The sequence below is a fragment of the Phaenicophaeus curvirostris genome, chromosome 4, assembly GCF_032191515.1.
Source record: "Phaenicophaeus curvirostris isolate KB17595 chromosome 4, BPBGC_Pcur_1.0, whole genome shotgun sequence".
Lineage (NCBI taxonomy): Eukaryota > Metazoa > Chordata > Aves > Cuculiformes > Cuculidae > Phaenicophaeus > Phaenicophaeus curvirostris.
Genome location: NC_091395.1, coordinates 30655733 through 30675923, shown reverse-complemented (window position 1 = coordinate 30675923; position 20191 = coordinate 30655733). Strand labels below are relative to the sequence as shown.

Sequence of the window (20191 nt, the reverse complement as noted above, 5' to 3'; positions counted from 1 at the left end):
CAAGACATTGTACCCAAATGTTTGGTATGGCTTCACCTTGAAATACCTTAACAAGTTTTTAGCCAGTTCTCCCACATGCAGCTTCTTAGGGTCCCATTTAGATTTTAATAGGTATGCAAGTGTTAAGAGGCTTAAGACTGTCACCCTGATATTCAGTCAGAAATCTCTCAAGGTCTACTCCCTGCAGGACACTGGCTGAGCTGGTGTGATGCTGCCCCAGTGCAACACCAGCCATGCTGGTCATAAGAGAGCACCCTAATTGATAGCTGTAAGTTTTGACTCTGGTCCAAGCATAAGTGAAAAACAGAGGACACACTAAAAGAAAAAAAAAACCAAAATCAAACAAAACCACTCCCCAGCAGACCATTATTGCAGATCTGACCCTACAATAGAGAGCTCAGTGATGATTAACCAGTTTCCAAACAGCAACTTGACACCTTCAGTCTGCAATCTGGCTTTAATGAATATATGCCTTGAATAGACCACTAATATCCAATCTACTGTAATTGCCCAGTAATCAAATCACCTTGGGTGTCTAGGTCATCAGTATTTACACCATTAACTGAACTCTGGCTGGATAACAGATAAATGAACCAAGTGTACTGAAGCACTTTTGTCCCCTGTGACACTGCAAGGGAAATGAAAGCAAGCCAAGGCCCAGCTCCATGCTGTGTGCCCTGATCAGATGTTGGACTGATCTTCCCTCTTCCTCAAGAGAGGAAGATCCAACACTGTAGCAGTCTTCATCATTAACAATTATTACCTCACAGCAACTTGAGAAAGAAATGCAACAATTCTGCCATCTGAATCTGACCAAGTGTTACGAAGCAGAATTGAGTTATTCTTACTTCCATTCTCATGAGTCTTAGTTAGAAAAACCTTCGAGGTAGTGACAAAAGGCCCTGGATAAAATAAGCACGTGAATGGGAGTGCGTAAGGATCCTGTAAGTGCCCCAGCTGACGCCACGTGCGAGTGTTAGTTTTGTGAGAACTCATTCCTACCACAGTGCTGTGTGCAAGCCACAGAGCTTTGGAGTGAGAGAAACTACTGCAAAACAAGTTAGTGTCATTAAAATGAAAGAGGAAAGTAAGGGGGAAAAAAGCAAGGTACAAAGGTAATTGTGTGAGGTTTTTTTTTTAAATCAAAATAAAATCTATTAAGTGCCAGTGGAGGGGGAAGGAAAAGGATGGGAAAGAATGCAAAGCCAAGGAACTACTGTAGTCTTATCTATAACAAGGGAAGAATTCGATCAGTACTGGTGAGGCTTAAAGCAGCTACTGATTTTTCATGAGGAGACTGCAAAAAATCAACACGGATAGAAAAAAACCAACCAATCAACCAGTCATTCTCTTTCATTGGTATAAGGGGAAAATTGATGCAAACTGAGCAATTAGTTAGCAGCTGGAGGTCTTCACCTTTATCTCCTTGAAGAAGGAAGCTGTTTCACCCTCGATAATTGGCTGCAGCAAAGGGCTTCTCCGCTTGCTGGAGGGGGAACCCTGTGACAGGTGTTAACAAGTATGTTACATTATGAACCCCTTTCTCCTCCACCACCTGCTCTCAGCTCATTCTCACCCACACATTCACTCTCAGCTCATCGCCTGACCATAAGAAGACATCTATTTCTTAAGAAGGAAAAACACGCTTGGCAACCCCCTGAACATTGGGCTGTTTTCCATCAGGATGTGGCTTAGCAAGGGACATCACTACCAAACACTTTAAAAAAAAAAAAAAAAAGCCTGGGTGCTGGAATACTAGCTGGGCAGGAATTACAAAGTAAAGGCTGCAGGAAAATAATTCCCAGCCTAAGGCCCATACGCACACAACATTTGGCTGGCTCTCCAGAGCCACAGCATAAACCCAGCTAGACTCTCCAGGCATGCTTTCCAGGAGCCTGATTTCCCACTGAACTGTCTAATGATGTGGAGACAGATTTTCAAATACATCCTGCCTGTGCACAAGCCTCTCACTGTTCTCAGTCAAGGGGCTGGGGAAAGTCAGTCTTTTCTCCTCTGCTAGCCACTGTGCAATTTCAGTTTTGTGTCTAAACAGGACCCGAGTTCTCTTTTGAAAGCTTTGTACTAAACTGTCCATGCACAGCTACTTGATTTTCTTCCTTCTTGATTGTCAGCACTGTCCTCACAGCACACATTTTGGGGAATACTTTGCATATTCAAGGAGAAACAACTCCATTTTGTTTTAAGTGCTGGCCCACCTCCTACTATTTGCAGAAAGCCCCCCCCCCACTTCTCAGTGTGACTGCACTGAGTAATGCTGTGCCAGTCCATTCACTTGTCTATGAAAAGTGGCCAGGACATGAGCGCTGCTTGGGAACAGCAAATAAAGTAAAGGATAACATTTAGAGTAAACAGGAATCATGACAAAACAATTCTCTTTCCACAGACAGGCTAAAAGTGTTCTGTGTGAGTTTTTTAGACCATATAATTTCTAAATGTCACCTACATAAATTGTCTAAAATTAGAGATCGTGCATTTGCTCCCTAGAGGGATGCACTGGATTCCTTGCTGGTGGGAATGCCTCCTTGCCAAAGCACCACCTTGGATGAGGGAATATCCATCACTTGTAGGATCTCTTTAATACAAACAAAGTGTTAGGAAACTGTTGGCCCTTTCTCTGAGCAAGGAGACTCCTGTGGGACCCACACAAGCCTGTGGTCCAGACATACAATCCTGTGTAACCATGGAGTGTGGAAGACCTACAGCGGCTTGGTAAGGAAAGGGAAATGAGGCTGCAGCCAAACACAAGATGATGAAATAACAGTAGCAGGCCAATGGAAAGAGGAGAAAAAATAAAAAGTGAGATATGCCCCATGCCTCATGGGTGGGTACTGAAGTCCCTTGACCAGCTTCACCCAACTTCACTTGCTCGGTCTTTGAGTGATAAGGGAGGCCGGGACTTGGCCTTAGTGATTATGCCGTATTCGAAAGTGTAGCGATTCCTATTTTCTCAGCTCGAAATGAAAGAAATAACCCTCAAAGGAATGCTCTACTCACAATGATAGGGATGGCGTTGGCTCTGGAGAGGATCTGCTTGACCAAGCGATACCTGTCATACAATGGCTTCATCACCTGTCGTTCATTTTTGGTAACCTAAAAAGGAAAAAGTAGTGAGATCCATGTACCCTTCAGCAGACACTCCACTATATGATGCATGTGCTGTGATCACTGCTGGTCAGAGGGGGCTTGAAGGGAATTTCATGAGGAGGACAGCAGCATTAGCCCTGAAAATGGTAATGCAAGTGCTCATGTATGTCACTGCATCTTCAGTCCCAGATGCCAGATAAAGCAGTACCCGAGCTGCGGTGCATCTTGTAACATGGCTGGATGAGAAAGGTGGTTTAAATGATGAACTTGGGTACCATATGTCCACAACACAAAATGACCCATAAGGGCAGCAGCCTGTGCTTGTAATCATGTCTACCATAAGCCACGATGTGAAGTTCCCAACCTTATTCTTGTGGCTAGGACCTCAGAGACAGTGTTTACGACACAGAAAGAGAGAAAGGAGTTGCAATGACTTGATACTGCAATGAAAGGAGACTTTCCTAGTAAGCTAAACTACAGATTTCACAAAAGCTGACTTTCTAGCTTTTCTGTTCCTCTTAATCTCATGTGCAAGTGTCACAGCCCACTTTAAAAGAAGGCAAGTCCCTTATTCCCAGCACAGTGCCAGAGTAATTAAAAATCACTCAGAGGTATAGGTGTACACTATATCTTTTACTAAATAAGATGCATGCCCTTAAAACACTGAATTCAAATGACTACACTGGAATCAAATGATCAAACAACTCGCGCTGGCCAGAGCACAGACACGAAAAGCAGCAGCCGCAAAAATGACTGAAACAGCCTGTCAGCGGCAATGCTTCACAGCAGCGTAACAACCTGCTTAACTGAGCCTGAACAGCACCCAGAGCCCTAACATTTCCTGGAATCACATCTGAAATCAACCCAAAACCACCTGCTGCAGCACGTGTTGCAAAGAGAAAAGAAGAAAAGAAGAAAAGTAGAAAAGATAGGAAAGGATAAAAGAGTTACAAGAGACAAAAAGTTGCAAGAGATGAGAGACAGTCACTACCTTAGGAGCTCCACATGTAACAGCACGTTTCTTTGTGTGGTAGGTCCAGAAGATGGTGGGTGTCCACACGCAACACACAAACACGAGATAAGACAAACAGAGAAGGACAAGAAGACATACAGAGAAAGTTGCAGAGAGAGAGAGAAACCAGACAAAGAGAGAGAGAGAAGACAAACAGAGAGTTGTGCAGAGAGAGCTTCAGGCCTTTGTGGGGGTTTTTAAACTCTCTGTCCCCGCACCTCACCTGATCAGGTAGGGGAGACAGGTAACAGGCTCAGGCACGTCCCTCCCCTCTAGACAAGTCCACACATGCTCTCCAGCACTTCTGGCCTTGCCACTGAGGCTGGGGTCCATACACCTGCTTTGAGCCATTCAACTCCTGCCAGGCCAGGTCCACACAGCAAGCCAGCGGTTCTTCATCTTTTTAACCCCCTAATCTTCCCTTGCACACCTCCTCCCAGCAAACTTGCTGGGGAGAAGTTGCTACAGAGCTGAGAAGAGATGAAGGTGCCAAGGCTGGGTAGACCAGAGAAGACAGAATAGTGCAATGATGTCCACCCTACTGCTCTGTCCCTAAATCCATTCCTCTTAGCTGCACGTCGCACTCCCTTCACAGTTTGAGTGTTGTAAACCACAATTATTCATTTCTGGTTTTCTTTCAAATCCAAGCTAAACCAAAAATCTTGGTAGTACTGACAGTGCAGGAGAAGGGAAGACTTAACACAGACAGTATTTAGTGCAGGAAAGCAAAGGTCAATCTAACCAAGTACTAGTTGTAAGGATACCGGGCTTTTATTTCTTCAGTGTTTTGTTACAGCAGGGTCAGAAAACAAATAAACAAAACACTTAGCAGAACCCACCCGATCATCATCTTTCTTTGTATTCAGCACTGTCTGACCCACATCCTATGACTATCCCTCCATTAAATTTTTTGTCTAAAGATCCTATGAAGGGAAGCTTTAGATGATTCTGATGCCATGCCTACCTTTCTCAAGGCTTTTTTACTGCTGCTAATCATCTGAACAGCTGCTGTATAAAAAGCTGTAGCCCCTTTGTACAGTCTTCCCTTCTACAACAGAAACAGGAGCACAGGGTATACAGCTAGAGACAGGGAGGAAATTTTAAAATGAAGAGTCTTTCATTTTGTCAGCAGTTGACTCTCACTGGATTATAAGTTTTACAAAGCTTTCACACCCTCCCTCCAGAGGAGGAGGTGCTGTTGGTTTGCAAGGGGCAGAAGAGCTGTGGAGTGGGACTAGCAGGGATGAACTCTTAAGAATCTGGAGGTAGCATCCTTCTCTTGACAACTGAGCCCATTTCCTGCTGGGGGCAGATAATAGGGAGGAAAAAAAAGCCGGTTTTATTTCTTTCTGGGTTCAACGCAAACATCCCCCAGCCTGATAAATGGCATAGAGATGGGCAGTCTGAGATCCAGGGTCTACATGTCTCATACCTCCAAAGCACAACTGGGCTCCAATGGCTGGCAGCCTCAAGCTGGCTGTTTGTTGAGTAAGCAGCTCACAGGGATTAGAGGGATGTGAGAAGCACCAAAAAATTCACTCAGCCCTCTCTGTACTGAGTTTTGTGTTGGTGCATCTACATTCCGTGGCACTGGCTAGCAAGCTGCCTCCAGCTTTGGACATATCTCTGCAACCCATCAAGCATAAAACTGGAGAAACTGAGTAGCCTATATATTACTATATTTTTTTACTATAATTTTTTTTAGTATCTATAAATTTTATATATATAATTTATAAATTTATAAATATAATTTATAATTATAAATAAATTTATACATTTATAAATATAATTTATAAATATTTTATAATTTTTATAAATTTACTATAAAATTATAGTAATAATTACTATAAATTACAATATTTCTGGCTCTACTAGACTAGCAGTTAGTACAACAGGAGGCACAGCACTACCGTTGTCTCAAAGACTATGCTGAGGCTGAGAACCAAACCTTCAATTAATGACGTTTTAAAGTCAATAAATAGCACTGTTTTGTACAGAAAAAAATAAACATAAGCCTCGGAATGGGCAAACAATCATTAGGTATGCTGCAGAATGGAAAAAATAAACAACATGCTTCAGTGTCTGAATATCAGTACGGAGGAAGAACACAGAATTAATTTAGGAGTTGGAAATGTACGGGGCTCGAGCCAGCCCTGCAGGCTTACACCACCACACTTAAGAGAAAGCAGATTCTGAAAGAAAATGTTTAGCACATGGGTAAACTGTCTCGCTAGGTAAACATAAGTAATACCAGCAAAATCTGAGTGTATTTTGGGAGAACATCAAAATGCATAAAGACTGCTGGAATAATGAAGCCTTTGGCACAACTCTGGGGCATGCTCCATATGGCAAAAGAGTGGCAGCCAAGGAACAGATCATTGCTTGCATTGTTACAGCAGCTTGAGAATTTCTGGAGAGATGGACTTCTTGGCTTAACTAAAACAGTACAGCTCCCGCTTTGCAGGTTCATCTATCACTGGTGTAGAAAGACCAAGTTGCACAATAAATCTGAGCTCCATTGTTTTTCTTGTTCAGTTAAACATCTTAAGAAGAAAAAAACCCAACAACTTGGCTGAACTATCTCCATTCTCCTCAAGCTCTCAGTACTTTTCCACTTCTGCAATGCCAGGAGCTGTAGACAGCAAAAGCTGATCAGCTGCAGTCTTCCTTGCCATGCAGTTCAGTGTTGCTAGGTATAGACTGCTTACTTAAACCCATATAAATTAAAAAGCAGTTGCATAAATACAGCATCAGAAGGGGGAGGTGAAAAAAAAAAAAAGGTATGCTGACAAGCTAGGCTCTGGGCTTGCTCTCTCTTTAAACAGATTCAAGTGAGTTTGCTTCACCTGTTGATTTATACCATTGTAAAAGCAGCAAAAGCAGGCGCTGTCCCCTGGAGAAGACAGAGAAGGCTAAGTGGACTCCCTCGGGCCGTTTTTTTGTCTATTTTATATAAAATAAAACTGCATGTCCTGTCCTACAACTATTCTCCTATTTTCAGCTTCAAGTATATATGATTGTACAGTATTAACACTTCATGGAGGCATTTAAACAAATGAGTGAGACTTTTTTAAAAACAACAGATGAAGGAGGAAATAATTCAGGAGCAAGAGGAAGGAAGAGATCAGGACTCCCATGCTGCAGCAGAATGACAGATTTGTTAGCAGTGCTAATCAAATACTCCTTATAAGCAGTAATTTGCTGCTCCCATGCTACAGCTCAAGGGATTAGCACCACTCTGATATTAAGTTACTTTACCTATACAGCTGGTAGCAAAGATTATAACGTCATCAGTGAAAGAGGAGAAAGGATTCATACAAAACCAAATTGCTGGCTTGGAAGCCACTGTGTTTCTGCGGTGGCAAGGATCAACAGTACACAATATTTAATTCTCTGTCTTCACAAATAATTTTTGCTTTGTTCAGATCAAGCATGCAAGAAACCTCATGCCCTTCCACTGGCACATGGAAAAAACCCATGTGTTTCTCAGGGGAAGAACGAAATCTCCTCTCAACTGTGACGCTCAGGAGACAAACTGTTTCATGAATCCTTTGGCACAAGAGGATTGTGCTAACAGCAAGGTGCAAGTGACCCCCTGCAAACATCAAGGTGCCAGGAGAAATATGCTGTAGCTCCTCTAAAAAGGAGCAACGCATGCATACCTGTCTTCCCAGTTAACCATTAATACTAGCAAATGGCAAAATTCCTGGCTGCGTGGAGGACTACATACAATTCCTGTACAGACTGTATCCCCAGCAAGGCCGGTGAGTCAGCTGGGCCACAAACTGGATGTCTGCGCATCCTGGTGAGTATGATGCCAAAATAATGCACGTTCAGCCTCATTCAGCCTGTAGGTTTGGTCCTAGAGGCATCTGCCAAACCCAGTGCTGTGTGCAGACATAACCTCGCTGAGAACAGATTCTTTTGTAGCAGCCGTAGTGAAGGATCATGGAGGAGGACTAGAGGATGCATGTGTGGTTTGAACAGTGATAAGTTTTAGGGACTGTGACATCAGGAGTGCATTAGGGAGATTATTTACCACAAAGACATATAAAGATGCACTTTTTTCAAAGTGCTGCTATACATACCGGTCTGCCATGAATGCTTTCATAATACAGCAAAGCTTTTTGAAGAGCCACTTTTTCAGCTGCTATCTGATCTCTTGTCATGTCCTACAGAAAGTGGCACAGAGAAAGAAAAAACTCAGTTCTGCGTTCCAGTCCTCTTTTTCCAGCTGTATTGCCAAAGCCTGTTAACATAAGTGGTGCCCTATACACAATGCAGGCAGGTTAAAACCATACAAACTTTGCATATTAAGATATTTTATGTACATAAGGTGGATTTATTGATTACCAGTGTGCTTTGAAAAAACAATGGTATGCAACTTTTAATAATAGGGGCTCTTAAATTCTACAACAAAATACACGTTCTTTATTTTTCTCCACATCCAAGACAAGCTCCAGTACCTCTTGGAAAGCTTGCCATCTCTGCTTTGTCTGTCACAAACACACTTTACCAAGAACTGAAATGCAGTCAGACCACCTCTTTTGCCAATTCTGTTACGGAGTGAAAAGTGCTGGCAGACAGGCTGAGGGGACCAAGCCAAAAAAAAAGGGCAGACAGTTAGAGACGACTTGTCTCATTAAGTTTGCTAGAGTTCCCCCACTGAACTTGCCTGACACAGCCTTTTCTCTCCCTATCACAGCATCAATACCATCACAGGCCGTCTTCAAAAGGCCAGGCTGTGGATTCCTGCTACTGTCAGAAAACAGCCAAACACACAGTGTGTATCACCTTCTGCAGATCTAGTAAACAAAGATAACACTGTCTGCCCCTCGCTTATGAAGTGCAGCACAACTTACACGTCAGCAGATTCAAGGACTTCATGTACAAGGCTGCCCAAACCTCAGAACTAATAACATCAGACATGGAGACTTCCCTGCTGATAACCCTCAGAGATTACAGGAGCTAACAGAGCTCAATGTAACACTCTGAAGAGCAGGGATAAAATGCCCTGAGAGAAGAGCATTCAGCTTCAGAGTGAATTAGAAAAAAAACAGATGACCCAATGTCCAGAATCACTGGAAGACTCAGAATTTGCCAAAAGCCTTTGGACATCACAACAAAAATAGACAAACACAGGGCAGGAAATACTGCAAGAATTCAGAAATATTACTTGGAATATACAAGGATCAGAAAAAGAACATACAACGACATTCAATAGAAATCAAGGCCTGGGTAAAACATCAGACACTAAAGGTGGAGGGAAAGAAACTAAAGCACGTGACCCAGGCGGAACGGCTGTAAACTCTGTGACAAAGCATAGAAGACCACAGGGCTTTCACAAGCAGCTATGCAGCCACAACTTACCTACTTGTACTTAAAGGCCTAAATCTGATCTATCTACATTGTACCTTAATATCTTCAGGTCGGTTTGCCTCTGTTCGTTTTTCTTGAAGCTTCTTCTGGATAGAATCAAGGGTTGCTTCCACAGCAGGCTTGGCAGATTTATCTGACAGGTCTTGCTTCTTATCATCGTCCTTTTCGAGCTGAGAGCCAAAGCTCTTGGGGAGCGTGTTGCTCCGCTGACGCACAACAGGTCCAAGGTCTTCCTCTGATATCTTCAGTTTTGACTCTAAACAGGGACATTTGGAGTAAGACGAATCATTTTTCTTTTTTAAAATGTGAGAGTGACGGGACTGCTGCCTAACATCAGATTTAAATGAGGCAGAGTCTAGCTGCCCCCTGAAGGTGCACTAGTGGTGGCTGCTCACCTTTAAGTTGCTTTCGGAATTTGGCCAAATCATTTGTCCATTTGAGCACTTCAGGGTTGGCTGCTTTGTCGCTGTGTGAAGGCTGGGAGGAAAGAACAGTCATGCTCAGTTTGTGTTAAACCAACAGGAGAGACCCACTGAAACAAGCGTGTGTCAAAAAAACAGGTACAACAGTGTCTGGACCCAGCACAAAGCACAGGCACTAGTTTCTGACTGACTCCTGCATACTTTCAACCAGCTCATTTCAGATCTTGATTTAATTTCTCCTCCCTGTCATAAGGCTGTCTCTCAGGGCCATCGCAAGACTGATTTTCTTTCTAGAAAATACAAAACTTTTGATGGCAAACATTAAGTTGTAGGAGTGGCTCAAAGGGCCAGATGCATATTGCAATCCTCGTCCCTATTGCTTCCTAACAAGAGGGCACCTCCAAAATAGAGGAAGCCTACCATGAACAGTTTCAGAAGTGCTAGTATGCATCTATCCACACCAAAGGTTGCCTCACATCCAAAGATGACAAAATAATCCAAATGCTAGGCTACAGCAAAGTCTGAACGTTTATTCCAGCCTTTTCTACTACGGGCAAGATCATTTCAGTACAATCCTTTGTGGTTTAGATTACTAACAAAGATGCACACACGCAAAGCTTTAGTTCCTTAAAAAGCTTTCTGTGCATCGGAAGGGCATGTCAGGAATAATTACAGTACAGTACACTGCTACTGCTCAACAGCACTTAACTGTGGTTCCTTGCTTAGGAGTAAAAGTGGCTGTTCTCTCTCTTCTCCAATGCATTTGTGTCCTGGGATTACCATCATGCAAATGAGATGCACAATTTTGCTTCCCATAAGCTGAACTTCAATAAATAAACAAAGAGAAGTTTAATATAGTTATTCCTGCATGACAAGTGTGTGATTTTGGCACAGCGTCTTAAGCAGTGATCAAAATCCTATGAGTTTATTAGGTTATTTCTTGTGCTGAAATGATAGTACATAACTTGCTTGGTATGGATTCATGTTTTCTTTTTTTTGGGGCAGCAGCTTTTTTCTTTTTTTTTAATCTTCTAAAAGCTTTCATGCCCTCTGTTTGTTTGACAGACTTCCCTAATGTCCATTCCCTTTGCTGTTAATGCATGTGTCTCCATACAAACGCTTAAGTCCTAGAGACTCACTCTGTATTTCCTCTCCTCTTCGAATTTCTCCTCAAATTTCCTAATCTTTTTCTTCAGTCCTTGAATTCTTCGGGTGAGTTGTGCAGGGGTAAGGTCCTCTCTGTCATCTTCGTAAGATCCCAAAGATGAACTCCGCCTCCTATCAGAGCAGAGATTGCAGGAAAAGCTTATCCAAACAGCCACAGCATATCTTCACGTAGAGAAGGCCACCTAAACTTTGTGTAAATAAAGCCAAATACCACAGAAGCGAGAAAGCTATGTTGCTACTCCATAATGACAGATAGAAAAAGATGCTGTTAACGGCCCCTTTCGGCAACAGCAACTCCCTAGATGTTAATTCACAACCCACAAGTGATTAGTTTCCAAGATATTTTCTAAAAATATCAGTTTCCTGTCAGTATGAACAGAAATCCAACACAGCACAGCAAACCATAACCCACCTCATGAAGGAATGAGAATTGGGAGGGGAAGGAGGCACTTCTGTATCATCCAGATACTGTTGGCTCTGTCCATAGGCATAGAAGCGAGGGGACAGCATAGGATCGCTGTCCTCATCCAGAAGCTGGCGAATTAAGCGACCGGCCTGCGGGGAAAGGCGAGCCTCATCTGAGTCTAAGCCTTCTCGCTGCCATGAGGAAAGAGCAGGGATGGGCTCTGGGAACAGTAAGACAAAGGCTGGTTTTATTGTTTTTGTTTTACATGTACAACAGGCTCCAGACAACTTCTTCTAATGAACCCTGGACCCATCTGTCCTAGACCATGACTTCCAGTTCCAGACCATGATCTGCCCAGTGGGTAAAGCAATGCAAAGCATGGCCTGGCTACAGTGGAAATGACACAAACATAAATGATCTCCTAGGTGCAACAGAAAACTGCACCTAAAAGCTGGCCAGTAATTACTACAGACTGACACCAAAAGAGGCTACCATCAGCCAGCACCTTTGAGGAAAAAGTTATGCTGAACAAGAGAAAATTATTGGCACATGGCAGTATAAAGGAGGCAAGGGGATTACAGGAGGATTTTTTTTTAGTTGCACGATGTACAAACGTAAATGAATAGCCTAGTAGTTGTCCTCCCCTAGCCTTCAGCACTCCAATACGACGCTGCCACCTGCTATCAGAAATTCAAAGACTAGGAGGAAGCATAGGTTCTTCCAGCCTGCAAGGAAAAGGTGTCTCACGTGACTGCCTGTTCCACAAGGTGCCTAGCCTGTAAATTAACAATGATGGTATACGGTCTGCGGTTTCCCATTTCTCTTTCACTTGCAATCCTGCTGCTTAACAATATGGTAGAAAAGTGAGGAAATCTTCAGTCCCCTGGATGATCTAACCAGCCAGAAGTAAAAGAAATGCTCCACAAGGAGGTGGTGTAGTGGGAGAGAAAGGGAAACCCAACTTAGAATTGCTGATTAGTATGGTGGCACCCACGGAAAGCAGTCGCCTCAGTCTTGTGATTACTACCTCCAGATGCCATATTTTGTGTTCAGATAGTTTATTAAGCTGATTTGCATGCTACTACTTAGCACCACAGGATTAGACAGTTTAAGAGCCAGGCTTTGATCTTCTAAATCTAAAAAATAGTTCTAGAGTCAAGTAACAAAATCAACATCTTATAGAAAACTCCCAGACTAGTCACAGAGCTATGAACTCCTTATTTCCCATGTCTAGTGCACCTACTCTTCTGCCATGAAGAGAAGGGACTTTTGAAGTTACCAATTTTTGAATAAAAACCAGTATTTCCTTTTGCTGAACACGGTTAACATTTTCACAGCCAGAACAGATTGCAAGAGTATTCCCTTACAGAACCTCAGCATTGTTTAATATTCCTCCCATGTAAAATTTAGACAGCGCAAGATCACCCACAATTCAGTAATGACAGGTTTAGCGGTATTTAGCCAGTATCCAATGTCAAACAATACTCTCCTCCCTTCCCTTCTTCCTTAGCTCATGAATATAAATGGTGCATCTCTACTTAGAGACTGGTGCTGCATGCAAACCGATGAATTGCTCTGAAAGGGATGGCTGGAGGTTTTTTGCATAAAAGCCTCTCTCAGGTGTTGTGATAAGCAAAGCACATTTTGCACTTACAAGCCTGGCCTGCAGAGGCTACTTTGATGAGATGTACAAGCCCCAAGTGTATGTAGGCTGTTTTGTGATAGCTTAGGCAGCTTACACTTCTCTCAGTTAATTTCTGGAAAAATAGGTTTTTCTAAGCTGTGCTCAACCTTGGCAGTTCTTAATACCTGACGCATACAATTCTTCCAGATATCTCTCATTTCCAATCTCTGGAGTACACTCTCACCCACTAAGCAGAATTTGCTCTCAGAAACTGTTAAATCACACCCCCATGGGATTTACATAGATGGAATAAATTTAGAAAAAATCATCAGCATATCCAGCAGTAACCAAATTAAGCTCCTACCACACCAGCTAACAAAGTCATTATTAATCATGCATGATGCATGTGACTTGTCCCAAGGTGGATGTATATACCAGATAGCATGCAACACTCAGGGACTGCAATGGCTCAAAGAGCTTCTGATCAAATTCCAAAAGACAGCAAAGCACTTTATGCAAACTAGTGGAGACTCAGGTTTGTGTACTTTCTATTTTCTTGATTTCAAAATACTGCCCCAAAATAGAAACTCACATTCCAAAGGAGCAAGTGTCAAAAAGAAGAAGGAAAAAGGTTCTAAAAGGAAAAATAAAATTTAAGCCTTGACAGAAGAAATTAGTGTTACAGAAAATCATCTGGCTTTAACCCTCACTCCTGGAATGCCTCTATGGGTAACTTGCTTCCCTTGCTGATTGTAATCACTTACAAGAAAAACCTCATCTGGACACAAAATGGCTAATCCCCCCAAAAGTAACAAAGCAATTAATTAAGGAGCGTATTTAGGTATTTAGAATTACGGATTTTATCCACATCAGATCACAAAATGGACCAGAGCTGTAGTCCAACTGCCTTCTCTTTCATACTGGCCAGGCGCTTCAGCTGGAAGCACTGGAATTGCTAGATTGCATAAATACACAGAAACTGTTCCTCTAAGGGTAAGCTGCTGCGTTTTCCTGACAGTGCACAATCAATTCCCATTTAACACAATATATAATATCTTTTGTTATACATGCCTCCAAAATAGCTATTAAAGTGCTGAGCCTTTTCTGAAGGTTGTTGAATTCCTGGATTTAGTGGTTAACGTTTGAAATATCTGATACCAGGATTAGCGCTGTCACCCTTTCTCCTTTCTGCTATCTGACAAATAAAATCTCAGTAAAGAAAGTAAATGTTCTACCTGTTCTTTGCCATTGACTTGACAGAGCAGTTACCCTTATTGACCTTCTGTCCCTAACTCTCTTCCTGAAAGAAAACTCTCAGTTTTCTACTCATCTCCACATTCTTTCTACATACTATTTTCCCCCATTTTCCATAACAACATCCTTCGTACCAGGGAACGGTACCAGCGCAGAAAAAGGGTGAACAAATTTTCTCTTTCTTGGTAAGACTTTTAACCCATTTCTTCTAGGTACGCCTTTTCTAAGTTGGTGCAGAAGCGAAATATGTTGGTATTGAGCCTGCAGCCCTTCAGAAGTGCTGCACTCTTTCTCAAGATCTCACAACCAGCTCATCTTTCAACAAAGCTGTCAGCCATCTGCCAGGTGTTGCTCTGCAGAACTCTGCAGGCACATATATGCCTATGGCAATACAACCTCTCTGCCAACCTGTCACATAGGGGGCTGGGGATATTAATAGACCTACATCACGTGAGAAGAAAGAAAGATGAATTGCACCAAACTGGTCTATTATTGGTGAGCCATAAGTTGTCGTGCTCACAAGAACTGACTTTATCGTTACACTGTGTATTTGCCACAGGGTTACTGGGGGCTACAGAGCCAACACAGCGCTAGGCACACACGTCCCACCTGAGGTGCAGCCAGCAAAATGCTGTGGACATCTCCTGCTTTCCTTTCTGCAGCCAGACAGTTCATATGTATTTCGAACACTACCTTTACACACACCTATCTGACAAACAAGGGAGGCCAAATCTTAGCTGCTGTAAAACAAAGTAGGTCCAGAGGAATGAAAAAGCCTAGACTAATTACAAACACCCGAGGTCCTAGTATTAAATTCCACCTGAAAGTTCCTGGAAAGACCATTCATAATAAAGTGAATAAAGCATTTTAAAACCTCAAACCATTCACCAGCTCAGTAACAACCTATTTTACGCATCTTATAAATAATTGTTTGAAAACATCCTTGTTGGAATACATCAGGAGGCATCCTTCTTAAGTAGATCAAAAAGAACAGCCCAAATAAAGCACTACCATGCCTTTTCAGTTAGTGAAATGACCACTTCTCAGCTAGTAAGCCAACTTTGTAGTCTGTTTATGCTATAATAAACAACGGAAAAATAAATTTGCAAAATACTGATGTTACAAACTACAACCAGCAAGCAACGTAACTCTTTTCTATACATAGTAATAAAAACGCAGTGTGTTTCATCACCTTCTGATTTCTTATGCTGAAGACTGTTACACACACACAGACTGATGCATCTAAGTCTATAGTGCTGAAAAAAACCACTAAAATCCATTTTATCTGTTGCTATACTCTTCGGATTTTTCTTGTACTACTCTGGGGTTTTTTCTATGTGAAAGTATCAAGTCAGTGTCAAAAACTATTTGTAGATAAGCTTCACTCTCAGGGTCTCAGTGCTGCAATACTTGAATTCTCAAAGCTGAGAACTCAAAGTGTGTGTTGAACTTCTGCTTTTACTTTATTTTTTTTAAGCTTAAAAGATGTAGAAAAACGTCTGCCGGTTGTTTCCTAAGGGCTTGTTCCTGCAAACTCTGCTTGAAATCTCCTCTACAGAACTTTTTTTAAAGCGTTAGTAATCAGGTGACATAGGTGACAATCACACACATCGTATCAATTTACTGAACTCCCTGTTCAGCTCCAAGAGGCTGCCAGGGCCAAGCCTCAGTTACAGAAAGATACGTACTTCCAGATTTTCCTTGAGGGCAGGATAGCAAGTTCTGGGCCTGAATTAGAACCATTTGTTAAGAAATCTGCACAATAATCCTGGACTGCGGGAGAGCACTCTGTCCCACTCGATTCAAACCTAATCCACAGTTAAAAACCTGTGCTATGCAAGTAGCTCTGAAAATGCTTGCTCTCAAGCTGTCCGAGCTGGCACCACTCAACAGCTTAGCAGGCAAACCTAGCAGTCAGGCATCCCAGTTCAGAGACAGCTTGATTTACGCCCAGCCAGAGAATAAAACTATTTGATTTGCATCTCTCAAATGCACACTGGTAAAATGCCTCTCTTGGATCCTGGGTAGCTAGTCTGAGAGCTGAGCACCTGAATTTGGCCAGGGCACTTTCACACCCTGCATACTACATCAATAGCCTGAGGATTACTACACGTATCCCCGAACACACACAGCAGGCAAGGTGGATGCAGAAGGCAGGCTTGTGGCAGAGCGTGAGCCTATGCATTGGAGGAAGTGGGAAGCAAATTTCTCCGCCACCGCTCTGCTCAGCTTTAGGTAAAGGGAACATAGCCTGGAGAAGTACAGCACATCTCTCCTCTTGGGTACAGACTTAACCACGCAGTGAACCTTGCCAGGGGTGAACTGGTAAAATGAATTCTAGCATAACATAAAAGGCAAGGGGTCCTACAAGCTCACCTGGCAGCAGTTATCACAGTTCTGTGTCCTTGAATGAGGGTTTTTAAGGCAGCTTTGGTCATAACATGATGGAGAGTCTGCCTGAATGACAAATAAAAACTAGTCAACGGGCGAGGTTTTCTTGTATAATTTGGTGCCCATTCTTCAAGGCCCTTTCCTGACATTTGACTGGAGACAGTGGCTTCACCAATGGCTGAAGGCAACCCCTCAACCTGCCGTTGCACTCACGAGCCATTTGTGAAAGGCCTAACAGCTGCCCTGGGCCCCGGATGCTTTGTATCTCCTGCAGTATGATACAGAGAACCCTGCCCCCAAAAATCAGCTCAACTATGTTCCAGTGGAATGGGTAATTTCCTGAGGGATAGACCTACTGCATTTGCTAGAGCAAAGCAATAATTAACTCAGCATTGCAGCATCTCAAGGCACTGTCCTTTCCCTTGATGTTAAGGATACAACCAGAGCTGTATCACAGATCTCTAATAGACATGTGAAAGTTTGAGTGACATCCTGGCAGGGGAAGGAAGGATGCCATGGTTGCTAGAGCTGTGGATGGGTGGTACCACCCTGCTTGCAAAGCCGGTCTGAATGACAGACTCTGCTGTTAACTGCAGAAGCAGTCCGAGAGTTGATGTTAACATCTTTTCTTCCTGGCTGCCATGAGGTTGACTTCACATCCACAGCCAGGAGAGACTTGGCCTCTCCTTGCCGAGACACACAAGGCACCATTTTGCTGCTCTTCCATATGTACCAGCAAAATGGTGATCCTGGAATGTAGTATTTTAGATGACATCTATCTCACCTCAGACAGCTGTTGCAACTGTCTACCTCCTCCTCTTGTGAAATACATGTGAGCAGAACAGAGGAAGGAAGAATCCAAAAGGAGCACTCTCCAAGCACAGCCATATGTGCTCCTAAGCCTGTTTCATATTTGCTGGGCAAGCAAGGGAGTAGTACCAAAGATGTAAATTATTTCATACAATGGGAAAGCCTCTGGCAGACAGAAAGAAGCTGTGTTCTCCCCTTCATACATTCATATGACTCCCATTAGTAACCCAGGAAGGAAAAAAAGAGTCATTATTTCCAAAGGCTCACATGATGGCTGAAGCCACACATCAGCTCTGAGAAAACAGACATACTCACCCTGGCTCGAGACCCTGCGGGGTAGTGGTAATTACCATCTCAGTAAACACATAAGGCAGCCAAGGCCTCCTGGGAGCCCTTCCATGGTGCTTTGATCAGCCATGCTGCACTTACGGTGATACTATCCAGGGAATCCCCGCCTAGCAAGCAAGTGGAAAAATTCTCTCCTGTCCATGGTGACTAGTTGCCTGGCTGAATCAAATGCAGCCATAGCTGAGTGTTTTCTTTACTCATGCCTAAGTGTCATAACTGCTCCCCTCCTAGGGGGAAAGGCAAAATATACTAGGTCACGTACACCGCAGAGACATGAGCAGAGAACTTAACTTCTCAGTGTTCCTCACAGATTGCTTTTTAGAGGAATGAATTAGTTACACATTTTCACTCTCTTGCTTTATTAAAATATCATACTCGCAGGTTCCTGTTTCTTCCCTGTCAAAGCCTCTTTCACTCCTAAAGAACAAACAGAAGAGTTCTTCCTTGTACACAGACACATACTCAGTAAATGGAAAAGGGTTTGATCCCAGAGGTGCTGGACACATTCAATCCATTTCCCACTTTTAAGGGAGTCAGTGCAAACAGTCAACCAAGAAAGCACTCTGGAGACAAGATTTAAGAAACAGTATTATTACAATTTAAACCATATGCAATTTGACACTGCTGTTTGAGCTCGTGACCAGATTTTTATTCATGGCATACATAACCCCCTGAAGAATTGTTTGGAAGAGCCATCAAAAGAGACAGACAGCCTTTTTTCCAGCTGTGCTTTTCAAATCCAAATTATCGTATCCAAATAGTGACTGAAGTGGAAAGAAAGGGAGAAAGAAGTCCATTCCTTTTAGACTGTGAAATATCCAGTTTCTTTGAAGTGTAGGACCTTCTAGCTTAATACTTGAGTGTCCAGCCACCAAGAAATATGTTATCCTGAAACACCCAGTCTTAACAGTACTAAACAGCACATGGAAGTAACTTTGTGCATAGAACAACTAATTTTCTTCCTCAAAGTAATAGTTAGAATTGGTACCCAGCCAGTATTTAGCTTCCAGTTTCTCCAAACTCTCAGTTCCCTATTCAGGAGAAAATTGCTTTCCTGTTGTTTTTGGCAAGGGAACATGATCACATAAAGATACACCCAGCCCACTCAGATTTCTTTCTCTCTGGTTTCACTCAAACAACTAGCCATCACACAATCTTACCTTCCCAGCTGTTGTCATCACACAGAGCTGTCAAATCCAGTCGAGGCACTTCTGAGACAAAGCTGTTTTCCTGATCATCAGCATCTTGATTTCTTTGCAACTCGTTTTCTGGAATGCTTGCATGTTCTTGAATCTTCATATTTGAAGTCAGCTGTATTCCCATACACCCACAGAGACGAGAGAAAGGAAAAAAAAATGTTTCAGGAGGCAGAGGAGGCAAAAAAACCCTGCAGTGTCAGTAAGCTTATGCCTTTAGCTAAAAAGATCCAAACAAACAGACCCTGATGTTTCCAGCTCCAAATCCAAGTCCCCTGCTTGGTGACCCGTATGTAATAATTGCTCGCTCACATCAGTAAAAACATCCGTCCAACTGCCTTCCTTGAATTTCCTTCTTTAGAAAGCCACCGTAAGTTCCCGAGACTGCCTGCCCTGACAACTGCATGTAGCTGAAAAAGCCTCTAGTAATCGATTGGGATGCAAAGGGAGGGAGGAAAGCAAAGAGAATAAAGGGGAGAGAGAGAAGATGTCCGCATACGCTTCCTACAGGATTGCAGTTCCTCAGAGCCACAACAAAAACGCTGCTACTGTTGTAAGGCTGTAGCAATATGGTGTCTTCTAAAAAGCAGACACTGGAGCTCCTGAGGTAGCAGCCGCAGACAGCAGGCAGTGCAGGTTACGTACATGAATGCTCTCATGCAGGCTGTGCTGGCTCAGATCAATTAGTGCCAGCTAAGCTGAGCTGGCTGCACATTCCCCGATTTCCTGTGGTTGTTTTCTAGCTGGGCGTGGGGAGAGCAGAACTATTTATGGAGGAGCTCTGGGTAGTAAAGCAGTGTTGCGCAAATCTGAACGGCAGCGGGGTTTGGCATCTGAGCTGGAAGCAGTGTGGACTCCGGGAAAGAGCCAAAAAATTCAAACAAGCATCCAATGACTTAAGAAATAAAAAAAAAAGGCAGAATGCTGTCAAGTAAATGATTCATCCTTTAGCGCTATCTAGAAGCAACTGCTGTTTGTCTCACCACTCTTCACCCTTGCACATATCATGCATCGTATGCATTTATGCAGAAATCACTGCCATCCCCACAATCCAGATGCAGTGTGCCTGTCTGTAAT

General features: G+C 42.9%; 1 protein-coding gene across 8 annotated transcripts in view; it reads right to left on the bottom strand.

Moving 5' to 3' along the window:
• Window positions 1-20191, bottom strand: part of FAM13A (family with sequence similarity 13 member A) — a 132231-nt gene that overhangs the window by 8679 nt on the left and 103361 nt on the right. For 7 of the 8 annotated variants that reach the window (XM_069855644.1, XM_069855646.1, XM_069855647.1 and 4 more), the window contains 8 exons: window positions 19079-19229; window positions 11498-11711; window positions 11058-11196; window positions 9892-9973; window positions 9532-9752; window positions 8206-8289; window positions 3016-3111; window positions 1417-1500 (listed from right to left, as the gene is read on the bottom strand). In XM_069855644.1, coding sequence (XP_069711745.1) covers window positions 1417-1500; window positions 3016-3111; window positions 8206-8289; window positions 9532-9752; window positions 9892-9973; window positions 11058-11196; window positions 11498-11711; window positions 19079-19229 — 1071 coding nt within the window. The remainder of the gene's footprint in view (window positions 1-1416; window positions 1501-3015; window positions 3112-8205; window positions 8290-9531; window positions 9753-9891; window positions 9974-11057; window positions 11197-11497; window positions 11712-19078; window positions 19230-20191) is intronic. The other variant, XM_069855645.1, reaches the window with a different exon arrangement.